This window comes from Anoplolepis gracilipes, chromosome 11 (assembly GCF_047496725.1).
Source record: "Anoplolepis gracilipes chromosome 11, ASM4749672v1, whole genome shotgun sequence".
NCBI classification, from domain to species: domain Eukaryota; kingdom Metazoa; phylum Arthropoda; class Insecta; order Hymenoptera; family Formicidae; genus Anoplolepis; species Anoplolepis gracilipes.
Window position 1 is genome coordinate 9,648,519 of NC_132980.1, and position 25,423 is coordinate 9,673,941.

Genomic DNA, 25,423 nt, shown 5'->3' on the forward strand with positions numbered 1-25,423 from the left:
AGTCCCATGCCATCTCCTTCTCCTGCACCCCAAACATTTTCACTTATGCCTCAACAAACATTTTCAAATCATATAACTCTATTGCCATCAGAAAAATACCATCGATCTACTTGTACACCTTCACACTCATACACCACCGACTCTGCTCTCTCTTTACCTTATATCATCTCATCCTCCATTAATATGACATCTCACACAACTTCAATTTTTAAGTTTAATTTTTATTTAAAATTATATTAAAAATTTTATTAAAATTATAAAGAAGCAATAAATAATATTAAATATATAAAAAATTGTTGTGATTACTTACCTTTATGTATTTTTTCAAACTCTTGTAAATAGCCCAACATGTCTCAGGAATAATTTTGGATAAAAGTTGTGGTGATATGATTGTACTGAATGTCAAAGTTTCGTAACTTGCACCGATGGCTAAAAATCTTAACGTCACAATTAATCTTCCTTGTTCACTCACACTTTTCCTCATTATAATGTCTTGTTTTTTATTAAAGGCGCGATCATATACAGTAATTCATTAAAAGTGTCATAATCCATCCGTAGAAAGTTTTTAAAATCAACTGAATCTAATTTTTTAAGAATATTAATATGACTAAATTTTTTTCGCCATAATAATAACTTTTTAACCTAATATTTTCTTTTTCGTTTCTGCATCAACATTTCGTTTTGTTGCAGTAAACTCAATGCAATTCCGATTTTCTTTAATTTAGAAATTGACGGAGCCATTTTTTATACGTATTTGCAATGCAGCAATCAATCACAGATTGGATCGTGTGGAGAGCAGCACCCGATTATCCCTACCTAATTACCTACAAATCGGGTCGTGAATAGCGGGCTTTAGACAGCATTATTAATCAAAAAACAAAAAATCTTTCTGAAAGAAAATTATAAAATAGTTACTGATTCAAAATCATCTCAGAATGCAGCTGCTCATATTGTTACTGATAATGTAACAATAAACAAAAAAAGTAAAGAAAAAGAGAAATATCTGAACTTAATCAATTACTTTAATTTTCTGTTTCTCTAAATTCTTTTAAAGAGATTCTTTTACAATTTTTTACAAGAATATTTAAATTTTTAAAATATTGCACTGTAAAATTTCATGAAATTTATTTGTTATTTATAAAAAGCTTGTCTTTTAATAACTTTGAAAACACGTATTACTGAATTTCTATAATTACTAGTTATAGATAAAAAATTAAGTTACTGCAAAAATAATTACAGATTTATTATTATATTTTAAACTTTATTGATGTTTAGTTTGGAATAAACTTTTATTTAACTATATGTTTACATGTAATATATATATATATATATATATATATATATATATATATATACTATATACTTTTAAAGCATGAAATTTACTCTACTGATTTATGCTAATAGTTTTGTTTTAACTGTTTATTTTTCTTTATTTTAAGCTAATTAAAAAGGAAAAAACAAAAATTTGAGCAATTTTATTGCATGAGTTCACAATGGTAAAATAATAGAAACTTTTTGCAATATCCACTAAGCATTTGACCAGGGAACTATACAATGTAGTTAATTATTGGTTTAAAAAATTTCATAATAGAGATGAGAGCCTTGAAAATAAATACAAATATTTTTTGCGATTAACGAATTGATGGCCATTAGTGAAGCCGATTCACACAAAAAAATATCGAGAGTTTATAAAAAAACTAAACGTTTCTCATGCAACAGTTTAATATCATATGCATCAAATTAGAAAATTAAATCCGCAATTATTTTTGCTACGTAATAAAACATCTCAAAGTGACTATCGCGAATATTTACAATCTTTATCTTGATATTGGAATTTTTTTCCGCGATAATGTAACATGCTTTTATTGCATGTATTTTAATTAATATTGATGATTTTTTTTCTCTATCAAAACATTTATAAAATTATGTATAATAGTTGTAAATATGCGTTTATCGATATATGTGCGATCTAAAAAATTGCTCAAAAGCTTTAACATTACGCTACTGCATATATAAATTACTAATAAATTACGAATTCAATGTTAGAAAAGACGAAGAATTAAATACGTCTGTTGAGGTACAAAATATTGTTTGTTGTTCTTGAAGTACATGTATTGTTGAGAGTCCTTGAGTTAATATTTTATTTATTTTTATACATAACATAATACTGACTTAAATTCGACCATTTTGTGACATTGCCTCAGTTGTTGGTTTTATATAATCCGATAAAGTACACGATCTGTACAATATATTAGTTAAAAATTGTCTAGATATATTTGCCATTTATTTTATTTTATTTTATTTATTCTGCAGGTATTTTATTGTCCTAATCTATCTCTTTTAATCTTTTAAAAGTTATTTCAAGAATATTAAAATATTTTGAAATTTTTGTCTTTATGTTATTATATATGTTTTATACGTCTTTTTTTTAAACGTCTATTATCTACTTTCTATTGTATAAATGCAATTGTTCAGATAAGAGATTGAAAAACTGTAAGACAAAAACCGTGATCATATAAGTTTTATTTTATGACGTTACAATTATAATATTACAATTTTACATGTTTATTCATAACTATGCTTTTATTTCTGTATTAACTTTTTTTTCAGGTACAAAGAATAATGGCAGAGAGGTTCAGACAAGCGATTAAAAAATATATCAAAGTAAAAGATAAACTCGAGGTAGCAGGAAATAGATTTTTAGATGAAAGGGGAAATATTCATACGGTTGCAAACAAATATGGAGTTATGCCTGATCTATTACTACTTAAAGTATTAATTTTACGCCACAAGAGAAATTATATTAATAAAAAATTAAAATTGAAAAAAGCATTAAATCTTTATTTAAATGAGATAAAAGATACTATGAAAACTGCAAAACAGTATGGAATTTATCAAGATGATCGTGATATAGAACTAAAATATTGTAAACATATAAATGTACCACATCCAGATGATACAGAAGCTAGTATAATAATAGGTTTCACATTTTATGAAGAGAAATTACTTTTAAAACTTTTAAAAGAAAGGGCAGAGGCTAAAAAACTCTACCTTCCATTATATATTTTCGAACTACTGGCAGGGCTTGCCTACGAATTTGCGAAAAGACAAAATAAATGTATACCAAAAGATTGGATGATAAGTGAAAAAGCGACTTACAAATGGCTGCAAAATTTCGAAATGAGAAACACCGAGGAGCTTTCTATCATATGTCTTGTGCTTCAGCAACAGTTTAGTTCGTCGTGAATAGCTAGGTAAACAATTTTTATCAATATTTGATAAGGAAGTAGTTTTCATGTTGTCAAATAGTTTTAAAATTTAGAAGAAATTTGAATCTGTTTTGGAAAGCTTTCAGATCATTTTCGTAACTCTGACGTCTGTAGTTTGCTAGAGATCATGGATTCAGCCTTGTTCATATTGTCTATTGTTCACTTAACCGTAATAATCCGTTCAAGATTAAGACTATTAATGTGATTGATACTGATGGTTATCTTGAAATCGATATCCTGCATGATTCTTTTAATCGTATTATCGATTCCTGATAATTCGACCAACAAGATTGGTGCGTGCAAGAATCTTCAGGGTGATGTCACTTTTATTCATAGACGCCGCCTCATGTTACCTGACATCTAAAATTTTCTTGTACGCATTTGTGCAATTCTTGCGATTGTCATAGATGATAATAGCCTTCTTCAGTGAACCGACCTGGTTCTTGCGATGAACATCGACTCGGGCGCGGAATACTTGATCTGCCACATAATGGGGAGTTCTGCCGGCCGATGATTGCGCCCACCATGTCTGATCGAATGAGGATGCGTAGCATGGGAAATCAGTCTCTCGACTGGAACCGGCAAACCAGAAAAGGCGACGACGCCGTCGAGCTGGCTGTGGCTTCTTCGTCGGCCTTCCGCCGATGACATCTCTACTTTCAGCGGATTGCCGTCGAAGTCATAGTCATTTTATTGGTTTACATGGTTAACATGTTGTACCTGTTCTTGCGTCTCATAAATCACAAGTAAAGTTTGAGTATTTGGATCTCGTGATGAGAGTTTCTCAATATTTTGTACTTGGCCATAAGTGAAAAATAACGCATCAAGATCTTCTATTCGGGTCTTGACCAGAAGATTGCTCATTAGATGTCTCAAAAGGTAGCATGCATTGTTTTTTGGGATTTAAATTTATAGTTTTAAGAATAATTTTTTAATAAAAAGTGTGTGATGTAGTCAAGAAGAACTAGCACATCCTCTACTTTTATAGATGACGTTTATAAATTTAGGATATTTTTTATCAAATAGAAAACATTTATGTATTGTAATTTATGGACATAAACGAATTTTTATATAATTAGATTATAATATCTTTATTAATTTTTGACAATAATTATATTTAAAAAATTTGTATGCAATTTCTTACGTTTTGATGTTTATAGATATGACTTATATATACATGTATATATATATATATATATATATATATATATATATATACATATATAATATACATATATATATATATATATAATATAAATGTATATTTGCATACATACAGATTTTTATATAAAAGTTTATATTTATATGTATTATTATAATAAATTATAATAATATGTATATTATATACTTCCTTTTATCATGGTAATTAATTTGATTATATATAACTTTTAATTCAAAAATCTGTATGCAATCTATATCTTATAAATTATAATTTTTATAATATATATGTATTTAATATATATTATTTAAATATAATAGTTACTAAAAATTTAAATAATTAGTAATTACGTGTCAAATAAGAAAATTTCATATCTACATAAGCACGAATTGATTATAATGTAATAAAGACTCCGCGAGCGGTTTTAACAAATCTTCTTTTAATTTTTTAATTAATATCTGTTCTAAATTAATATAAATAGAATTATCAATTCTTTATTATGGATCAAGTAGAAAATTAAATTATGACGGATTTTATTGAATTGATTTTCCATTGAGTTAATCAACTTTTACTTGATTGGTTTATATCAAACGAATTATATAATAAATATGAAAGTTTGAAAGAGATAATTACTTGAAGACAATTTTATAACTTTCCGAAAAAAAACTTTGTATAATCAAACTGTGAATAACAAATTTATGTATATTAACGGTATTGTTTAATAAGAAAGAAATATAAATAAAATATTAAATTCATATGTTTAAGTTCAATAATTTTATTGTATTTATACCATTTTTATCACAATAATATAATGAAATTGACAGACGATAGAAATATATATAGAATGTCTCGTTTTATGTTTTTAACAATAATCTTTTGAGGCTTACAAATTAAATAAAATGTTATTGAAATCTAAGATGACTTTAAATATTAGAATATAAATATTGACATTTTATATAAATCATCTTATACTCATATCTTATACTCTCAATAATAAATAATTTGATAAAAGGCTGATGCAGCGAATAAATAATTCGGGATAAAGAGAGGAGGAAAAATAAAAAGTGTTTCTTTTTTCTACGGTTTTTATTCGGAAATATTTTTAGATTACTAAAAATTACTTTAGATTTTCGCGCGTCGCTTAAATTCTAAAGAGTACATATAAAGAGTACATATTCAAGGAGTGGCACGGATATATTTATTTTTTTATTTTTCGCTCTATTAACCACAAGAGTCCATTGTCCTCGTGCCTAGAAAACAATAAGGACTTGAATCGGCAAGGGGGAGAAGAGAAAGAGGAAAAAAAGAACAGGAAAAATCCGTTATTATAATTATTTACAAGTGGGATGTCTCCATGGATCGTTTCGCCCTCGTCATCGAGCGTCGCGATCCCTGCGAGAGGCATCGACGCCGTCATTCATGAACGAGCTCGCGTTTCGTGGGTGTGAAAAAAAAAAAAAAAAAAAAAAAAAAAAGAGGAACACACGTCCTGCTTTTTCCTCTTTCGCGAGTCTCATCGTGCACAAGAAATCGATACGCGACGCATTCTCGCGATCGCATCGCGACTTTTCTTCTTCTTCTTATTCAGCGCGATTCTAATTTATATAAATAATAATAATAGTCGAGACTGTCGCGGACTCGGAGAAACTGGGCGAGGACGCGTTTTCGAGAGCAGACTGTGCCTCGCTCTACTTCAAACGTATTCAACGATCCTACTTTCGACCAAGGTGACGCTTTCTAATCGCGACAAGACGATTCCGTGATCTCGCTTCAAGAATTGTCACGCCCGTAGTCGCGACTGCTCTTTGCTTCCGCATCTTCTTCCTAGAGTCACGCTCTCAATCGTCCCGCTAATCGCCGGCGATCGGCGGCGTGCGACGTTCCGACGTTATCACGTTGACGTGATAACGATCGATCGACGATCGTCTCCGAGCGATCTACTTAAAGATCGGATCGCGCGATCGGCGTCGCTCGTCTCGCGGATGATGGATCACTTCCTCGCGGAAAAGCCGTCGCCGGTTGGGTCCAGCAACCACGGATAATTGTTGGGGCACTCCATGCAAGTGAAGAGACGCAGGGTCTCTCCAGGCAGCTCTCTAGTCGTCAGGGGACAGGCATTAGGCAGCGAGCAATAGGGTAGACCCTTCTCGTCGCAAGTCTCCTTCCAGTCCTGGAAATCTCTGAGCGCGGAGAGCTCGGTGGGCTGCTGCATCCACTTGATCACCTGCGGCGGAAGGAAAAATCAAATATAGAAAAATCTATTTTACACAAAGACATTAGCAGAAAAGCGAATTGATCCATCTCTCACCTGGACCATGGTGACAAAGTACACGTCGCTCCTGGCGATCATCTCCTCGATGAACTTGATCAGCTCGTCCTTGTACTCCTTCTTGCTCTTTAGCCAGGACGCGTGAAAATGTAGACCAAGCGGCGCCCGGTTGCTGTTGAAATGCCTGTTGAAGTTATGTCTGAGCAGTCGGGCAAACTGCTCGCCGGTCTGTATGTTGGAGCACGAGTCGACCATATGACAACCTGGCAGCGACTCATCAAAGGTCGGATCATCTCTGCGATCCAGCTCGTTCATCACCATCTCCCAGACCGGATGCGACCTCGACGGACAGTTGCCGCCGTTGCCATTACACTTGTGAGGCATTCTGAAGTACAGAGTGTACGGCCAGATGGGTACACGTCCCAAGGATGCGGTGATGGATGCGTCGTATACGAAGAACTGATCGGCCATCATCTCGAACTGTTTGTTGCCGCCAACCCTGAGGTAAGGGGCGCGCATACCGATGATGGAGCCGTCGGTGATGTTGGCGAAACGCTCGATGATCAGCCTGGCACCGGCCATCTCAGCCAGCCAGTCGTCGTACGTTCCCTGGCTCCAATATTGAGGATCTTCCTTGTGCGTCAACGAGAACACGGCGATCTCGTGGCCACGTCGGTGAAGATCCTGCACGGCCGAATAATTGGTGTACTTGTGGGAGACGAAGAAGGTACCACGGATCTGACAGCCGTTCGGATTCTGACGTTGTCCGTTGAAGATCTCTTCGTACAGATCGATATTGTCGACATTCACGGCGCCGTTGAACGTGATCGTGATCATTTGCGGCACTTGCTGAGGATCGATGTTACCGGGGATGCGAGTACCGTCGGCCGAACAATAGCAGTCGGGCAGGACGCATTGCGTGGGATCGCAATCAGGAGCGCGATTAGGATCGGTCTCCACGGCTGTAATTTACATATATTTAATAATGCGTTTTTAATTTTAACAAATTAACATCTTTTTGTTTAATAAAAACTGCTCCGTGATTTTTCATCGCCAATATTAAAGTGAACCGTATATTAATATATCTGTGAAAAGTTTATAGCAATTTTTCACAGCAAATAAAGCATGTCAAAGCTAATGAAAGCATATGCACTTTTTAATAAAAAGATAATCAAAATTAACAAATTAATAAAGTAACATAAAAATATTGTCTGAATTGATTGAGAGTTTTAATAATGATGCGTAAACTTTTTTTAAAAAATGAAGGAAAATGAATTTTTAAGCTGTGGTTAAGAAATCGGTTCATACATTAATAAATAAAAATCTGCCTCTAAATGCACTCAAATAAACCCATTGCTTTTCTTTAAAAATCGTTATAAACTTTATCAATGAATCTTGCATGACAATTGTAAATGAAATTGACTCGTGTCACTACGATCGTATTGTGAGACGAACGTAATTGCGACACTTACTGCAGGCGTTCTCGTCGGATTCATCCTTGCAATCGGGCGTGCCGTTACAGAAGAGATCCTTCTCGATGCACTCGCCGTTACCACATGACAGTTTCCCCTCCGGGCAAATGGGTTCGTCGGTTTTGAGGATGGGCAAGACTTTTCGCGGCTCTGTAAGAAATCATCCGTTAGATCCCTCTCATTTGCAAATTAGCTACACAGCATATATAGGAATTTATCAAATATCGACAGAAAGACCAATAAAACGTCCGGTATGACAAAACGTTTATCGCATCGATGATCGTCAACATAAACTAATCACAAGTTGTCAAAATTCTCGTCAAACTTTATCGAACCGCTACCTTTTTTTTTTTTTTTTTTTTTTTTTATCAAAGATTGCTTTATTAATTTTAATCGACGTTGTTAATTATTTTGAGATAAATTCCGAGACGTTTTTGTGGCCAGCTATCGAATATTAGTATAAGATTCTTGTCGTTGTCGGTGCTCTGTACAATTCACGCAAACAGCCGGGGTGTGATTGAGGCAATCGAGATTTCGTAATAGACACTTTACACCCAGCTACTGCGCGAGATTTTTTCATTGGTAGCTGTGTCGGTGTTCTGTATAATTCACGTGATTCAGCTGCAGGTGTAATCAAGGCCCGACTGCCATTTCTGTTTATTTACACGCAGTAGGAACTATATGTGTGTGTGTGTGTGTATTGCTCTACGTGTGTTGTGTGGACATTTAAAAAGTATGTATTATATATATATATATATAAATGCAAAGTATGCATGTAACACACTGTTAAATCGAGGGGGGGAAGGAGATTGTGCTGAATTAATTCGTGCCACCCAATTCCCGTAGTTTACCTCAGGAAACAGGACAATACATCAAATTTGTACGAATATTTTCAATAAATATAGTGACGGAATATATATACAAGTAATTCGCAAAAGGAAATCTCGAGCTCTCGCGATTCTTTTCGCAAAAGAGGTGAGAAAGCGTTTTGACGAACGCGTTACGTTTCTACGCCATTGCTTCTCGAGATGGCTTTTTCTCGAGATGATCCTCCATCGGAATGGCTTTCATTTCGTCTCGTTTGTCTTCTCTTTCGTTTACTTTTGTTCTTAGTCTTTTTCTTAGTCTTGATCTTAGTTTTGTTCTTTTTGCGGTTTTTTTTTTTTACACTCGTCTGCACTTCGTCGGTCGGCCAACGCGTAATAGCTTTTCGTTGACTGTCCACCAAGAATAATATGTATATGTACGTCTCGTCTTCTGTGCAATTTCCTTTAATCACAGAAAGTCTATTTGTCTTTCGCCCGACGAGAGTGACTTGAAGATAAACTTAAACTCGGCGATTATCTGCCTCGTTGACTGGCAGCGATGCACGCAAGTCGTTATTCGTGTATATGAGAAAGAAAAATAGAAAGAGAGAGAGAGAGAGAGAGAAAGAAAAAGAAAGAGTGAGTAAAAAAAATGAGTTTTAAAAATGTGCGTAAGAAACGGAAAAGAGCGAGACTGGTGAAAGATGAAATTAAAATGTAAAGCAGCATGAGCAGTACGAGAAAGGAGAATTGGCTTTATATAGCGGATTGATGCGACTTTAAGAATTAATCCACGCGGAAAATAATCCGGTCCATTTAATTGCATTTTTTATATTCATTGTCAAGAAATAAGCATCTTTTTCCTTTGGTAAAATTTGTGATAATGCCTTGTTTTCTTGAGATATGCAATGTATTTGCTGTTTTTTGATTCTTCATCAAATAAGTAATTTTTCATGTAAAACGTGTGTTATGATTAAGTAATATTTACACTTTCGTAAGAAAATACTTGAAAAAAATAAAAATAAAATTAAAATGTAATATTATATAAACGTAAATATTAAATTTAATTATAACAAAATTCCTGAATTTTGTACAAAGAATTATTTGCTCGCAGAATAAATAAAACGGCAAATACACTCGCATATTAAAAAATAAAATATCTCGAAAACAATTCATTTCTGGAAATTTTGTCAAAGAGAAAAGGATTTTTTTAATGAGAAATATACTAATACTAATCTGCATCCTACTTATACAGGATATTATGTATGAATCAATGCTCTATTTTTTTAGAAATTAGTGACTCCCATGTATATATATATATGAATATATATGAATATATATACATATTTTTATATAGTTAGTTTAATCGCTTTTAATCCGAGAGAAAGCGTGCGATGCTCTGCGCGTTGATCGCAGTGTCTGCGACAGAATGTGAAACGGACGCGAAGGAGTCTCGAAACTATTTTTCGTCGTCTTTTATCCAGTCGTGAAACGTGGATTACCGAGATTATAAAGAGAGAAGAATCTCCCGCGGCGAGAGATTAACGATCGAGCTGACTGCGCACGTGTTTCGAGATTTCAGTAGTAAAAGCCAGCCGGCTGGACAGGACTGGCCGAGTAGCGAGAAGCTCATATAAGGAGGCCAGATCCGTCGAAGCGAAACCGATCTGCAGAGAGAAAGATCGGCGAACGAATACGTGCAACCTCGTACCTGGAGCGAACGTCAAATGCAGGTGAAGGGGGAGGGAAATATAGGAAGGGGAGAGCTCTAAATGTGTTAGAGAATTCATTGCGTTCCAATGTTGAATCGTGCGAATCAGAATTCATGACATTTGAAATTTACATTGACGGGCGGTAACGCGATGCGAAATATATAATTGAGATCTCTCCCGCGATTTCATCGATTTGTCATATTCATTGAGCGTTTAATTAACGGCAATTTGATACTAGAATTAATTTGTCCAGTGTCCGCAAAGCTGAATACTATTCGATGCGACCATTGGAATTAGAGTGCAGTGATGCGTTAAATGGAATTACGTTTTGAAACAGCGGTGTAAAGTTTGCTATTATCGTTGATGTAGAAAGATTATCAAAGCGCGAATTACAGATTATGTTTGCGTAAATATCGGGTTATCGCGATAATCCCTCGCGACGAAATGACTTATTATTAGTTAACGCGAGATCTGTTTACTCGGCGATCAACTTGGAGCTCTATCGTTCAAAAGTAATGCCTTCAAACTGGCAAACGAGATACGTTTGACATATATTCACACGTGGGAGATATTTCGCTATCGTTTATCGTCTTTTGGGAGAGTATAATCTCATAACGCGGAAATGTACTGGGCTTACGCGGACTGGTAGGCAATTGGATGACAATGATTCAATGATAGGCCGATATTAAAAAATTGGAATTGGAAGAGACCGCAAAGAGATATGAGAAAAATAATATTTTACTTAAATTATTTAAATCTGTTGTATAAAAAATTATCATCGGTAGAAATTATCTTTTGTGGCAAACGAAATAAATTCTCTTTTACACGAGAGACATTTTTAATCCGAGATTATATAAAAGAAAAAAGTATATATATTTATATATATAATTTTTTTCTTTATTCCAACTTATTTAATAATTATAATTTTTTTCATAATTTAAAAGAACAACGTTAAACGATTTAAAATTGCGATTAAATAAATAATGCCGGCTTTTTCGTCCAACTCCATTGGAAAGTGCAGCTTTAGTTAGTCGTACGCGATGAATCGTGAATATCGCATATGAAAAATAGAATGATAGGTTTCGAGGATTCGAAACCGGGTTAGCTCGCGATGTTCTCGCGACCGTGGCGTCTTTGAAACGTTCTCATTTTGTTTCCTCTCTCGTTCGAAACGACGAGAGGCTGCTCGATCCCGCTCGCACTTTCGCTGAAAATCGAAACCAGTCCCATCGACTCGCCTCGGAACGAAAGTGATCGGGCGGGGAATCGACGTATCGATAACGTCTCTCGAAAGTATGTATCTGGATTTCCCAGTATTTTCGATCGTTAATCCAGCTACTCGAAGCTATAAGTCCTCTTTTCTCCTCTCCCTTTCAGATCCATTTCGCATCGAATCTCGTCGCTTTCCGGCTTGACGACATTGCACGTCGCTGGAAAGTTTCGCTGACTCTTTCGATCCGCACGATTCGTTTACGCAACGGTTAGGTTGCGTAATATCTCGACTATATCGATTAAGAAAGAATTGCTTATCGATAACCGAATAAGTTGTTGAAAGATCTGTAATGGATTGCGATCGCGATTCTTGAAGAAAAATGAAAAATAACCATAAATTGCACGAGAAATTTTCAGAGACGCTCGAAGGATCGCCACGCATCGCGGAGAAGACGATGTCATGCGTTAGTTTGAATGATAATATATATACGGATGGTGCGTGCTACGTTGCGAGTCTACTTAGTCAAGGAATCGGCGATGGTACGGATCCACCATCGTACTCGTCGCCGACCCTCCGACTTACTCTCGAGCTTGTCACAGTTGGTGACTTTGCCCTTCCAGTCGCAGGTCTGTTTGTCCACGTCAAAGGCCAATCCGCTGGGGCACGTGATTTGCTTCAGGCCGGACCTTGTACACCTGGCGGTACCGGGACAGAAAACAGAGGGTGCTCGCGTGAGTCTAACGTGGGAAAAAGACGTAATGTTCGCTTACTCTCGAGCTGATCGCAGTTCTTCACGTTCGTCTTCCAGTCGCAGGTCTGCCGCTCGATGTCGAAGGCGAGACCCGTCGGGCACCGCACCGTCGCCAACCTGGTCACGCCGATTTCGCTGGCCTTGTCGCACCTAGGATCAGTCTCACATTCGCACAAAACTCCTCTTCGCAAAGCGTTCGCAACGATTGCGCGATTCCGCTCCGCTTTACGAAATAGCACAAGCGCAGAATACAATGGGGGAGAGAAACAATGCGTTTAAAATAAACAAACATGTCTGTAAGTGCATTGAGTTATTAAAAACCAACCGTGAAACTATTGTTGCATGTTACGTAATACCAGCGTAACGCGACGTTTACATTCCTTCATTGTATTCTATTAATATAATTTTAACTTTTGACATGACCTCGTATATATATTTAAGCGGTTTTCTGTTGCATGTAAATGAAAAAATATAGCGATGATGCTATTATTATGCAATAGGAACAAGCTCTTCGTGGCAATTATCAAAAAAAAAAAAATATCAAAAGAAGTTTTTAAACTGGTCTCAGTTTCGCGTCTACCGGATCGCCTTGAGTTCTGGAAAATCCTAGGATTCAATTAAAGCATTCAGTCACATCCTGGATCATCAATAAGTGAATCAATGTTGATGCTATTTTTATTAATTAATGGCTTATCGTCAACCGTATATCTCAAATTATTATACCGGTTAAAACTGGATGTCCTTGAGACTTACATTCTCTACGTAAATATCTGCAGGATATCGCGAAAACGCGACACGCGCTTCTTCGATTTCGTAAAGAAGGAAACATGTACAAAATTTTAACGAAATTTTCTAGAACGTCTAAGTAACGACGGAATTAAATTAACATGAGGTTAAAATCGGCGCGCGAGCCGGAGAAAGTTTATTCATTGAATGCAAGTCTAATTACTTGCCGGCAACCTGTAAAGTTAGTGGAACAAGTCGAAGTGTACGGGCGAATTGTGAGTCAACGCTGAGTGAGCGAGTTTTTTTTCATTCGGAAACCGATTCACACCTTTCCCGTTCACCTGTACGTTTTTCTCTACTATCGATCAAACATTGCATTATGTTATATAAAGCAATATACATATATTGATACAATGATACAAAGCAGACGAGCGAACGTTTCCCAAGTTGTCGAAAAAAAAATTTTCGTTACTTTTTCTCTATGTAAAATGATAGAAAAAAAAATATGATTTAAAGTCATCTCGCGCGTTTGGGATGTTGAAGTAGCTCGATCCGATCCTGCATTCACGGAATAGAATAACCGAGACAGGGCTTACCTCACGACATCACGACAGTCTCCTTCAAGGCTCAAGCGAAAGTACTCGTCACCCGGCCTGTCCTGACAAAGTTCCTCGGCGTTTGCGTCAATCCCGTCGCCGCCCTCGTCATCTTGTGCCCTGACCTGTGTCGCTGAGTCAGAAAAATATAATTTATTAATTAACGACTTCATACTGCGAATAATTTAGTTGTTAATTAGTTTTTTATTCAAAACTCCTTTTAACTTTCTTGTCACGACTGTCTGTTTTAGATATTATATACTCAAGATGCAGGTATAATGTTACAAGATTCGATAATAAGAGTCTATCTTTTGATAAAAGAATTTAATATTAAATTATGTAAGTTTATAAATTTAAAATTTAATACTTTGTATAAAATTATAATTTTATAAAATATTTCAAATTTTACATTTTAATTGTTTTAATTGTCTTTAGAAGGCTCAGGTTTTTTAAAGTATCTTTTGCGAACATTTCCGATAGATATTGATGTAACGTACGCGTTTGTAAAAATTGGGAGCGGGCGGTATAATCAAAGGTACGTTTTAATCGAATGTGACATTTCGCGTCGGGACAAAGCAGAAGTGAATTCGATTAATCGTTGAAAATGTCACGATCGGTTCACGACATCAAGCGCACGGTTTGCGATCGGTGATCGAAGGAGGGGTCGGTGAACTCTGGTAGAAGTAGAAAGTCTTGCAAATGTCAGGGCAACGGGGGGGAAAGCGACAGTGGTTCTCCAAAGTAGGTTCTATCTCTCTCTTCTACTTCACGGAAATATATGCGATTAACGACTTTGAGAATTTTCTCTCTCATCTTTATTACAATAAATTAATTTATTTCCGAGATATTCTTTTCGATAATTAATCGCTCTTATTGCGATTAATGTTCTCTTACAATTTGGAAACTAATTTTTTACAGTTTCAACGATGCGTTAAAGCTTGCTTCATCAACTTTGACATATTCGATGTGGATTGAATAAGATTTGAAAATTAAATTTTAATATAGTCAAGAGATAGATTGATAGATAGAGAGAGAGAGAGAGAGAGACAGAGAGAGAGAAAGAGACTATAAGTAAATTTAATAAAAGCGAGGAAATCGTGACGCGATAAATTTTCATGGACGATTATTAATTACAGAAATTGTACTTACCAGCAAGTAGACACAGGGATCCTAGCAAAAATATCAACTTCGGCGACATCGTCGTCGTCGTCGTCGTCGTCAGGACAGACAGCGTCTGAACAAGCCGCGCCCTCTCCACCCCTCTATATGTGCACCACCACTCCTGCCCACTTCATCAGGCAAGACTTTCACCTTCTGGTTCGTGCTGCCATCTTTTCAGGTGAGTATAAGGAAAGCAGCAGGAGCTAGTGTATGTTATTCCTTAGAAAAGAAGCAAGCAGAAGAGGGAGAAGTCTCCCTCTCTTTCCCATGTGATTAGAAATTTAGCTGTGAATTAAAAATTTTTAAATTATACAAATTACTACACGTGTGACGACTGTTTATTACAATGATTGTAATAGTAATTATGTAATAGCATCTTGCTAACGTTGTTGGTTTTACTTAGGTTGAACGAAAAAGGATACAGTGAACAGAGTGTAGTCTGTTTTCAAATATTTAAAGACTCTGGGATTGAATATTGATGACAGAAGCAACGACGATTTAGTGTTTTTAGATAGTTGGACGCAGGATGGAATGCAGAATGAATCGCTTGGATTTTATTTTCTCTACCTGGCTCCTTCGAAAACCATTATTTACCCCTTATTTTTGTATCGGCCACTCAGTGTCCAACGCTAGGACCATTTTTAACTCGACCGAAACGTGGTTTCTTCCTCGAACAAACTGGCATCAGGAATGCTGTTTTAGTCCAGAAAACTGGATTCATCGCGGTAATCTAGGAATCAACGAGCTGTTTGAAAAACTCTAGAAACTCTGTATTTAAACAACGCAATCGATCATTATGAAGACAATTATTCGCGTGCGCGATCGTTTTAAATGTCCAAGGCCAAGCCGTGACTTTGATCATCGAAGAGAAGTGAAAACGGAACGAAACTTTTTTTTTTTTTTTTTTTTTTACGATCGTCATGAAGACGTTACGAGGCCCGCGACGTCTTAAATGCGATCGCGAATGAAACCTGAAGTGCTCGTAAACCTGAGAAAGTATCTCTTCCGTCGAGTTACTTTCATCGGGAACTGCCTTCAAGTTGGGCCGTTTTCGAGGGGCGATATCGAGGGAAATAGTATTCGATGTATGGCATTATGAGAGTATGAAAGACGTGTTATGCTCGGGAATAAAACGGCAAGAGGAAAGTCATCTCGGCGAGGGGAGACATATAATTTCGGAGCTTAATGTCCGCGGAATATCGCTCTGAGCGTGCGAAAATTAACCGTCCGCTCGCATTTCCGTGAAATCGTTAGTGCGATTCCATCCCTTTAAGTACGTAACCGTGAGATGTGAATCCTACCGGAAATAATATCATTTGTATGCACAGCGAGGCGCGTGTTGGAAAACGTTTTGACCTTTCGCACATTTTACGTGGGTGCTCGCGAGAGCAGCCTGGAAAACGCATTTTCTCGAAACAACGAAATGCAACAAAACGTGTGCATTTCGACGGAAAATTGAGTTTCCGAAATACATATATTTCAATAAAAGCGACGAACACGAGAGGAGAGGAAAAGATATTTATTTCCGACAAACGTTTGCAATCAAAAATAATCCAAATTCAGACGAGCAAAAATATGCGTGTTGCAAGGAAATGTAAATCCTCTTCGATGATGGTGGATTAAAAAAAAAATATCAAACTTATATACAGGGTAAACTAGGGTATGATAGCCAAAAGATGGCCCTAGGCTGTAATTTTTTCAATAATCGCTACATAGGGCGCTTTTTTAGTCATTATCAAAGATAATCGATATTTACAGTAGTTTGTGTGCATACATTGTTCGAAATAACGATATTGTGAATCTTATATTTTTATTTTTGACTATCTGCAAAATTTTTCATTTGTTCACTAAAAACTGTTATAACGTCGAATAAATTACAGTTAAGCTATCGTAATCGACGTTAGACATGTTATAAAGATATGTAAATTATTACATGACCTATAATTTTTATTTTCGTTTTCACAATTTTTTTATAAATATTATGGTCATCTTTTCCTTAAAGATAGGCCAATGCTTACTGTTGTACTATTTTGATAATATAAAATTTCTATGAAATATTTTCCTTTTAATTTCGATAATATTACGTAATTTAAGCTTCAGTGAAGATAATATGTCAATTTATCTCAATATGGCATTTTAAAAAACTATGGCCATCTTACCCGAGTTTACCCTATATAAAATTAGGCAGGTAACACCAAGTAACATATTGAATACGCTCTCTAGTGCGGAAGATCTCGCTTCCTACTTGATAATTGCACATTTCGAGGCACACGCCTGACTTGCAAGGGAATTACACAACGTTAATCGCGTTGAGAATTCACGCGATTATAACGCGTATTACATATGAATTAAAAGTCATTATAAAAGATTAATAAAATTTCGTTTCGCGCACATACACATACACACACACACACACACACACACACAATAAACGAGAATTAATTTCTCTGCATATTATACCTTTTCCTTACGTAATGGGGAAAAGATATGCATTTGCCGCCGATTGATCGGAATAGTGGTACAGGTCGGCAATAATCGGACACATGCAGTTGACGTGATATAATGCATAATTATTTTACGCGTAACACGATACTTGTGTGGGGGTTCTTTCTCTTTGCGAAATCTTTCTCTTTCTCTACAAGGAGTATAATTTATTTCGGCGATATTATCCTCGGGACATTGTGTGTGCGACACGGGAGGATCCAGTGGCATTTCTAAACGCGCGTTCGAGCCGAGTCCTTGGCAAGATGCACAAACCACGTCGAAATGCCGACGGGGGCACACGTTCACCGTACACGAGCGCGTATAATAAATATGGGGAACCAAGTGGGAAACCAGTTTTTCGTATTTCGTATATATCTACAACGGCTTCTCTCGCCGTCTCGTTCTTTCCCTACCTCATCGCTTCCGACCTATACCGTCGACTATACGCGTCCCCAAGTGCTGAGTCTCAATCGAATCTCTTCATTACTTGTATCTTCATCTCTTAACTCGATCGCGAACGGAGTGACTCTGCCGAGTAAAAGTTTGCGAGCTAAAAATTATGCGATTGCTCTTCTAGGTCACGTTGCTAAGAGCGGTTGTTAATTGTACCGTTGCTTCGGGTTTTGAAGACCGTCGTTACTCCAATTTTATCGTCCGAGTTTTACGCGAGGAGAATTGCCAAAGTAAATTCGCTAAATTTATAACTAGCTTGAAGCTACGTGAAACGAAAGATGCCGTTTGCCCCTGGCGCTTGGACCTCTAAAGTTTACAGCCGCGATTGCGAAATAAATGCGGTTGTTCGACGCGCGACAGACACGACGAGGAAAGTTTTTATTATATCTCCGATGTATGGCCGATGATAAATGTCAATTGCCAATCGGTATTTCATAGATGCGCGGATGACATGGTGCACTGACCCGCAGCTTTTCCTCGCCCGCGCGTTCCCGTTCTCCGCCTCTCATCTTTCCTCGATTGCATCTTTCGCTTTGCATTCTCATTCGGTCTCTCCTTGAACTACTGCGGATCTTTCGTTCGCCTGACATAAGCTTCACCTTCGGATGCTCTTAGAAAGATGTAAATGAACGTGTCGCACGACGAGGAATAGCGGTTGGAGAATGGTTCTCTCTCTCATTGCTTTTTATGCGCTCGCTTTTCTCGCTACCTTGAATACTACGTTTAAGAAATGTCGTAATTATCGTGATAAGTGTCGTTACTTAAATTACACATGTAAGTGTAAAATTGCAACTGATGAAATGTATTCTAGAGATTGCAGTTTGCTATTTTCCCGAATGAATAAAAATTAACTGCGCGATAAATATACAATTATAAATTTAAACATGAATTTTCATGCAGTCTTAAAGATCCATAAAAAAATAATTACGAGAGATTAAATTCAAGAATTGTTAAAGATGACTCGAGGAGTTATAAAGCATTTGACAGCACCTTGCCAATTGATAATAATTTATTTTTACTTTATAAATATCAGGTATGAGTGACCTTTCTTTTGACATTAATTGAAATATATGCGTGCGAAATCCTTGGTGAACAAAGGTCCTTGCAGCATAAATGAGTTACGGCAAATTGACCCCGTGTGTATTTCCGTTTCTTTCATATTTTTCGACAAGAGCAGCTTTCTTTTCTCCGAGAAGCTGTCGTTGTACTTGATAACTTTTATTACAGAGCGTAAGACTTAGTTTCTCAATTTTCCAATTTTTCATTTAATTTCTCGCTTTTACACTTACGATCGAGAAATTTACTTCCAAAAGTTAACTTTGTCCGTCGTTGATTTATTTGTCGTTTTCGTAATTTGCGCTGAAACTGGAAGAAAGAAAGAAGACAAAGAAGTAAATATAGAACTTAATTAATAAGCTCACAAAGAGAGATTGATGTTTCCACCTTGAAGTTTCAAATTATCGAAAACATTTTATATCTTCACAAAAGTCATTAGTTTGATTAGATAGAAATTATTGAATAAAGTAGCTTTGTGCGTATGTTTTACAGATAAAAAATCTAATATTCATTAACATATTTATCCAAGTTTATCGAAATCTGTGTTTCGAAAGCTGTGATGAATTCAAATTTGACTGGATTAATTCAGTTTTTGTCGTTTGAAAGTTAAACGTGCTAATTCATCAAGAGTTTAGCGTTACAAACTACTTGAAATTTCTTAAACAAAATATAATCTATGGTGTAGAATTTAATCCGATCGCAAGGTTATATAGTGACAGACTCTCGTCTTCAATATTTAATTTATAATCACTCTTGAAACTTTGCCGCACAATGTTTAAGTTTTACTCGCTAACAAAGTTTCGTTTAAATTGGTGAATATTGCAAACAAAAGTTTCACACGCAAGGACAGCCACGAAAATATTTTGAAATTATTAATCATTTTTATCGTGAATTTTTTTGTTTTAGCATTTATATCGGTAGTTATTTTAATTAGAAGATTAAAACAGATAAATTTATTTATAACAAATGTGCGGTGTATTCTATTTAATCAGATCAACCTGAAAAGTCGACCATCAGGATGCCGGAATAATCACTGGACAATGACCTGTTCACGGTCAAGGTGAAAATCACGTTGTCCCTGGTGTGCGTCCATCATACGAACGAGCCCTCTTTTGCTACGAGATCGGAATTCAATCGATTAAATCGTGCTTTGATTGACGATCATTGATCTGACCTGTTTACCTTTACCTTTTGGTTTACGCGTGAAACGATATGAGTTCCTTTTCCACATTTTTATTCTTTTCGTTCGATTTTTTACATGACGTAAAAAGTTTAAAACTGACGCGCACATTACAAACGTAACGCAATACATAAAATATACAATAAATTTAATAATTAATAAGATAAATAAAAATATTATCTTTTTAATGGGACCGCGCGTTTTCTTATTAGATATACATTGCAAAACATACAATCACGTAATTGTTACGAAATGTTCAGATTCTTATGTGCGAAATATACTTTTATAAAACTACAAGCATAAGTTAACCAGCAATATCAGCCAGCAATTATATTATATAATCTATTCTGCAGAAAATTCTCAATTTCTCATGCGAAATTTTTTCCGTCGACGCAGAGTCCCGTTTTGGCGACGACGAAAAAACTACGAGGTGCGAGGAGCGCTATAGACGCCGCGATCGAAAGGTAGAGACGACGAGGGCGTGTCAGAAAAACGGAGGACGTCGCTGCATTCTCGATGCAGCTATAAGTAGGCGCGCATAATTATGCGCATCTCGTATTTCGAAACGCTTCTTCTTCTCTCTTCGCGGCGTCGTTATTGCGCTGCCGTGCGGCTCGCCTTATCCAGACTTTCCCATCGAGAGACACCGACGCTTTCCGATCCGGAGAGAAGCGAAGGCGGAATAATCGGGACACTTCGCCTTTGTGCAACGTGTCAAAACTATCGATATTATGCAGAAATGTGAGAAAATTATTCGCGCACGCTTTTCTTTTTGCAAAAAAAAAAAGAAAAAAATTAACGAGGATTCTTGATTCTTAACGTCAAACTCGCTTGTCAACTCGCTCTTGCGTGTCGCGGAATAAATAACGGAACGATTAATCGCTATACAAATGATTTCTTAAAAGGATTATGTCAATCGTAATTAGGCTGTTTGAAATAGGGGAAAGGCTGAGCTGAATTATTTCTCGGCAATTTAATTGCAAAATTCTCACACACGGCAACGAAAGCGGTTTACCTTGTAACAACAATCTTCCGCTTCGTTTCGCGTTCAATGAAGGAACGACTGTTGAACAGCTTAATAAATGTATATATATATATATATATTTTTTTTTTGTGTTTCGTCAGATTTAGTATATTATATAAAATTCCGTTTCATAACACGTATGGTAATTACTTGAATTTTCAGAAAGTGAAAATTTCTGTCGCGAGAAGACGAGTCGTCGATGGGTAAAAGCTTGCTCTTACGTACGAAAGATTCCGAAAGAGAAATGAAATTAGAAATACATTGGCGGAGAGTGGAGTAATTTTTATGTATAACCGGACAAGTTCCTTAAGGTTATCATCGAGGAAGATTTTATTAACAGATTCTCGAGATATTCTACTCGAACGATCTATCGGTGACGTATTATCGACAATCGCGATCTTAATGTATGCAGAAAGTGAGCATTACAAGAATAGTTGAACGAGAATGCGACGGAAAGAATTATTAGCCGCTTCTTCCGTGTAAAATCTTATCTCAGAGGGAAACTTATCCTCTCTCATCCTATTAAATAGAAAACTTTATGCGCGCGCAAAGATCAGCTCTCGTGGCACATTAAGCCGATAATTGCCAGTCTCGAACTAATATCACGAGTCGCATCCGTGAGGGAGTTAATTAAGAGGATGATATTACAAAGAATCGTTTCTCTACACGTCGTCCTGAGAAAGATCCGCGGTTTATTAATTTCGTGATAATAGATTCTTAAAAAAAATACAAATATATATATATATATATATATATATATATAGATTCCTTTTCAATAGACAAAATTTCAAACTTGGTTACACATTTTTTTCTTTCGTTTTCTTAATATCAACAGAGATGTGCAAAATGAGTATCCAAATTTATTTGAAATAGAAAATGCAAAATAGTTGCAACATTTCCATTTAAAAATGTAAAATACAAAATAATTTTTAAACATCCATTTAAAATAGGAAATGAAAAATAGACATTTTTAAAATGGTTTTTTAAATAAAAATTAAATATTTTTAAAATATTTATATTCTTATATTTATTTATATTTAAATTCTTATTCTTATTATCTATCTATTAGATCAGATTGGATCTTATACTATCCGTTCTTATTTTTTACGTGAAATTGGATTGTATTCTAGCATCATTGCATGATGTACGATTGCATGAATGGATGAAAATAGCTTGGTTATACACACAATGACTAAATTACTAAATATTTAATCTAGGATTTATTTTATAATGAACAAGCGCAATGCAATGTTACATAAATATCCATTTATTGATATTTAAAACTAGTATTATCGATATCTCGATTTATTTTTGAATTTGCAAAAAAAATTTATTTGAAATAGAAAATGGATAATGAAAACTATTGAAATAGAAATGTAAAATGGCTTTTGAAAACATGTATATTAAAAAGTGAAAAAATCTTAACCGTCGACCTGACTGGCAAGAAATATTTATTTGATTCTTTATAAAAAGACATTTAGGAGTGCGTAATAAAAGAATATAATAACGACATAAAAAAACATGTTAGTAACCATAGAAGCGAATTTGAACATGACTTTGATTGGACAAACCCAAAAATTTTGCATGCGGAGAGGCATTTGAGAAAGAGAGAGATAGCTGAAATGTTTTACATTAAAATGACAGACAACACAATTAATCTTCAAAAAGATACACAAAACCTCAATCCTATGTACGACACAATAATAAAGTCAGTATGATTCTTCTCTTTCTCTAGTGAGCATCTCATAAGAGATGTCGACTTTTGAAGAAGCTTTAAGTCGCTTGTTTTAAGTTTTCAATTTCTATAAATAATGATTATTTGTGTAGTGCTTAATTGATATATAATGGTGTTTACCTCAGGTAATAATTTTGTTTTTTGTTTGCATTGTTTGTGGTTTATAACGATGCATTAGCCGTACGTTTATTGCTTTTGTATTTGACAACTTTCGATATATTTTTTTTAGAACTCGTACATCTGAAGAAGACCCAAACCAAGGGTCGAAACGTCATGTAATATTTTATAAAGAATCAAATAAATATTTCTTGCCAGTCAGGTCGACGGTTAAGATTTTTTCACTTTTTAAAAAAACTACTGGCGACTATTAATATTTCTACCTCTGTATGTATATTAAATGCAAAATACAAAATAGACATTTTACATTTTACATTTCCATTTTAAATGCATTTATTTCAAATAATGCACATCTCAAGAATATCAATAATTAGATATCTCGTTATAAATGAAATGTCGATTAACGTTGAAAGAGTCTGGAATAATCGAGCGCTGATTATTTCTTATCCCGTAAACTTTCTGAAGGAGAATCGCAGGAGAGAAATTCCGCTTGGAAAGGTACGTCGGCCGTTCTGTAGGTAGGTAGGTGAGAAGGAAGGTGGTTCACCTTGCAGAAACAGCCTTCCGTTATTTACCGTAATCCGCTCCACGGCCAGCGACGCTATCGATTCCCGCCATCGATAGCAATGCAATGCGATAGCGAGCGCGCTTTCGTCGAATTAGCGCGATTCGTGCATCATATCCCAGGTGTGCGTTCCTTTTCACTTTTCCGCCATTCGAAGGATACCGCCGTATTTGGTGCAGCGTCAGCATGCCGTTTTCTCACTGCAGTTGTAGTTGATGAATCGCGCCCACCATTCGGGGAAACAACTTTAGATAGGAAAATTTACAACTGTCTCATCGCATAATAATAAATCACATATTTATTCTTATTAATTGTAAAATTATTTCGTTGATGCGTCTGATTATTTTCTGCCTCCTGCAAGTTCTACTGTTGACTTCGCCTGTCTCCCATGTCGGTTCTTATGCGGCTCACGCGTCATCCGGATACTTATTATGCGTCGAGTCATTTCGAGACAAAGAAAAATAGTCCGTAAGGATTCTACGTAAAAGGTTAAAGAGTTAAAAATGTACATTGCCATCGTTTTTTTTTTTTTTTTTTTTTTTTTTTTTTTATTTACCACATGTCGCACAGATGGAATCACCTTTTATTCTTTGAAATATGTGTTATGTGCACTTTTTCAGTTTGATTAAAAGGCGCTAATTAAAGAAGAGTCGATAGCAAAAATGGTTACACGATTCGAAGAAAGTCCACACGGCGACCCGAATTTTGCGATCCACCTTTCTAAATCGATCTCTAGATCGTGTTGCCGATGTGTCGACAGGATCGGATTAAATTAGTACGTGATTTAAAAACAAGACGACTTTTCGAGCAGGAAATTAAATTTTATAAAATTTTTACGAAAACAAAAATAATGTGAGGAATATTAATACAATGATAAAGATTTCTATTTTTATTTTTACTGAAAGATGCATGAATGTCCAAAAGCAATTTTGTTTTTTTCCTGCCGTAAATTTATGGAAGTGATTCTAAGCGATACGAAAGATCAAACGTCAATGTTTATGTCGTAAACCGTCTATGTTACGTATCGTATATTACTTAATATTACCGTATCGCATGACTCTAGAAATTCAGTATTAATCTATGTATCTCGTTATATTCTTCTTTTTAATTTACATTTCGTTTTACTGTCAACAAGTTGTGTGCTATTTAAAAAGTCAAGGTGATTAAGAATCTGTCGTAAAAAAAACGAAGATGACGAGTCATTGAGAGAAAATAATCATTCCTTTTCAAATCGAACTCCGCCGAGATGCAAATGAGTTGTTAATTTTTTAACGCACCGCGAATAGTTTAACATTTTTCTTAAACTCTAAAAAAAAAAAAAAATTAAATCTCCACGTAACTGTACAAAATATTTAGAGTAAATGTAATAATTAATATTTTTATCATACTTGATTTATCATTTTTTTTTATTTGCGCTAGAGGATTATATCTGGATATTGGAAAACGTTTTTACAGCAATATATCTTCAACGTCGTTTGCGATAAATGCTTCACGAACGCGTTGCTTATCTAGCGAGGAAACGATCGGTCTTGGCACGCGATCAAACGGCTATAATAGATCATAATCGTGTACATCACGGTGACATCCCGGAAATCCGTCATGGATGATTATTTTTGCACCTTTCTCTCCGCGTAACTTTATTGCCTCATTACAACAACATGCATATGCAACATTC

The 25,423-nt window shown here is 35.5% G+C and overlaps 1 protein-coding gene and 1 long non-coding RNA gene across 2 annotated transcripts; one reads left to right on the forward strand and one right to left on the reverse strand.

The window, feature by feature from the left end:
- Window positions 1-2,174: 2,174 nt before the first annotated feature.
- Window positions 2,175-4,263, forward strand: LOC140671114 (uncharacterized). Its single transcript, XR_012047678.1, has 3 exons — window positions 2,175-2,313; window positions 2,611-3,254; window positions 3,349-4,263. It is a non-coding gene; the product is annotated as an uncharacterized lncRNA (long non-coding RNA).
- Window positions 4,264-5,495: 1,232 nt separating this feature from the next.
- Verm (LDLa and CE4_CDA_like_1 domain-containing protein vermiform) lies at window positions 5,496-15,232 on the reverse strand. The gene is made up of 6 exons (XM_072902072.1): window positions 15,123-15,232; window positions 13,974-14,106; window positions 12,671-12,801; window positions 8,170-8,319; window positions 6,737-7,659; window positions 5,496-6,652 (listed from the first exon to the last, which is right to left on the reverse strand). Exons 1-6 carry the CDS (start codon window positions 15,169-15,171, stop codon window positions 6,419-6,421), a joined length of 1,620 nt encoding a protein of 539 aa, XP_072758173.1. The 5' UTR covers window positions 15,172-15,232; the 3' UTR covers window positions 5,496-6,418.
- Window positions 15,233-25,423: the final 10,191 nt, after the last annotated feature.

Excerpts from the sequence above, each read along its gene's own strand:
- Verm (XM_072902072.1), bottom strand. The coding sequence starts at position 15,171 with ATGTCGCCGAAGTTGATATTTTTGCTAGGATCCCTGTGTCTACTTGCT. Across the intron at positions 14,107-15,122 it reads ATCCCTGTGTCTACTTGCTG|CGACACAGGTCAGGGCACAA; the intron begins GTAAGTACAATT and ends TTTCTGACTCAG. Across the intron at positions 8,320-12,670 it reads GAACTGCGATCAGCTCGAGA|AGCCGCGAAAAGTCTTGCCC; the intron begins GTAAGCGAACAT and ends GATTTCTTACAG.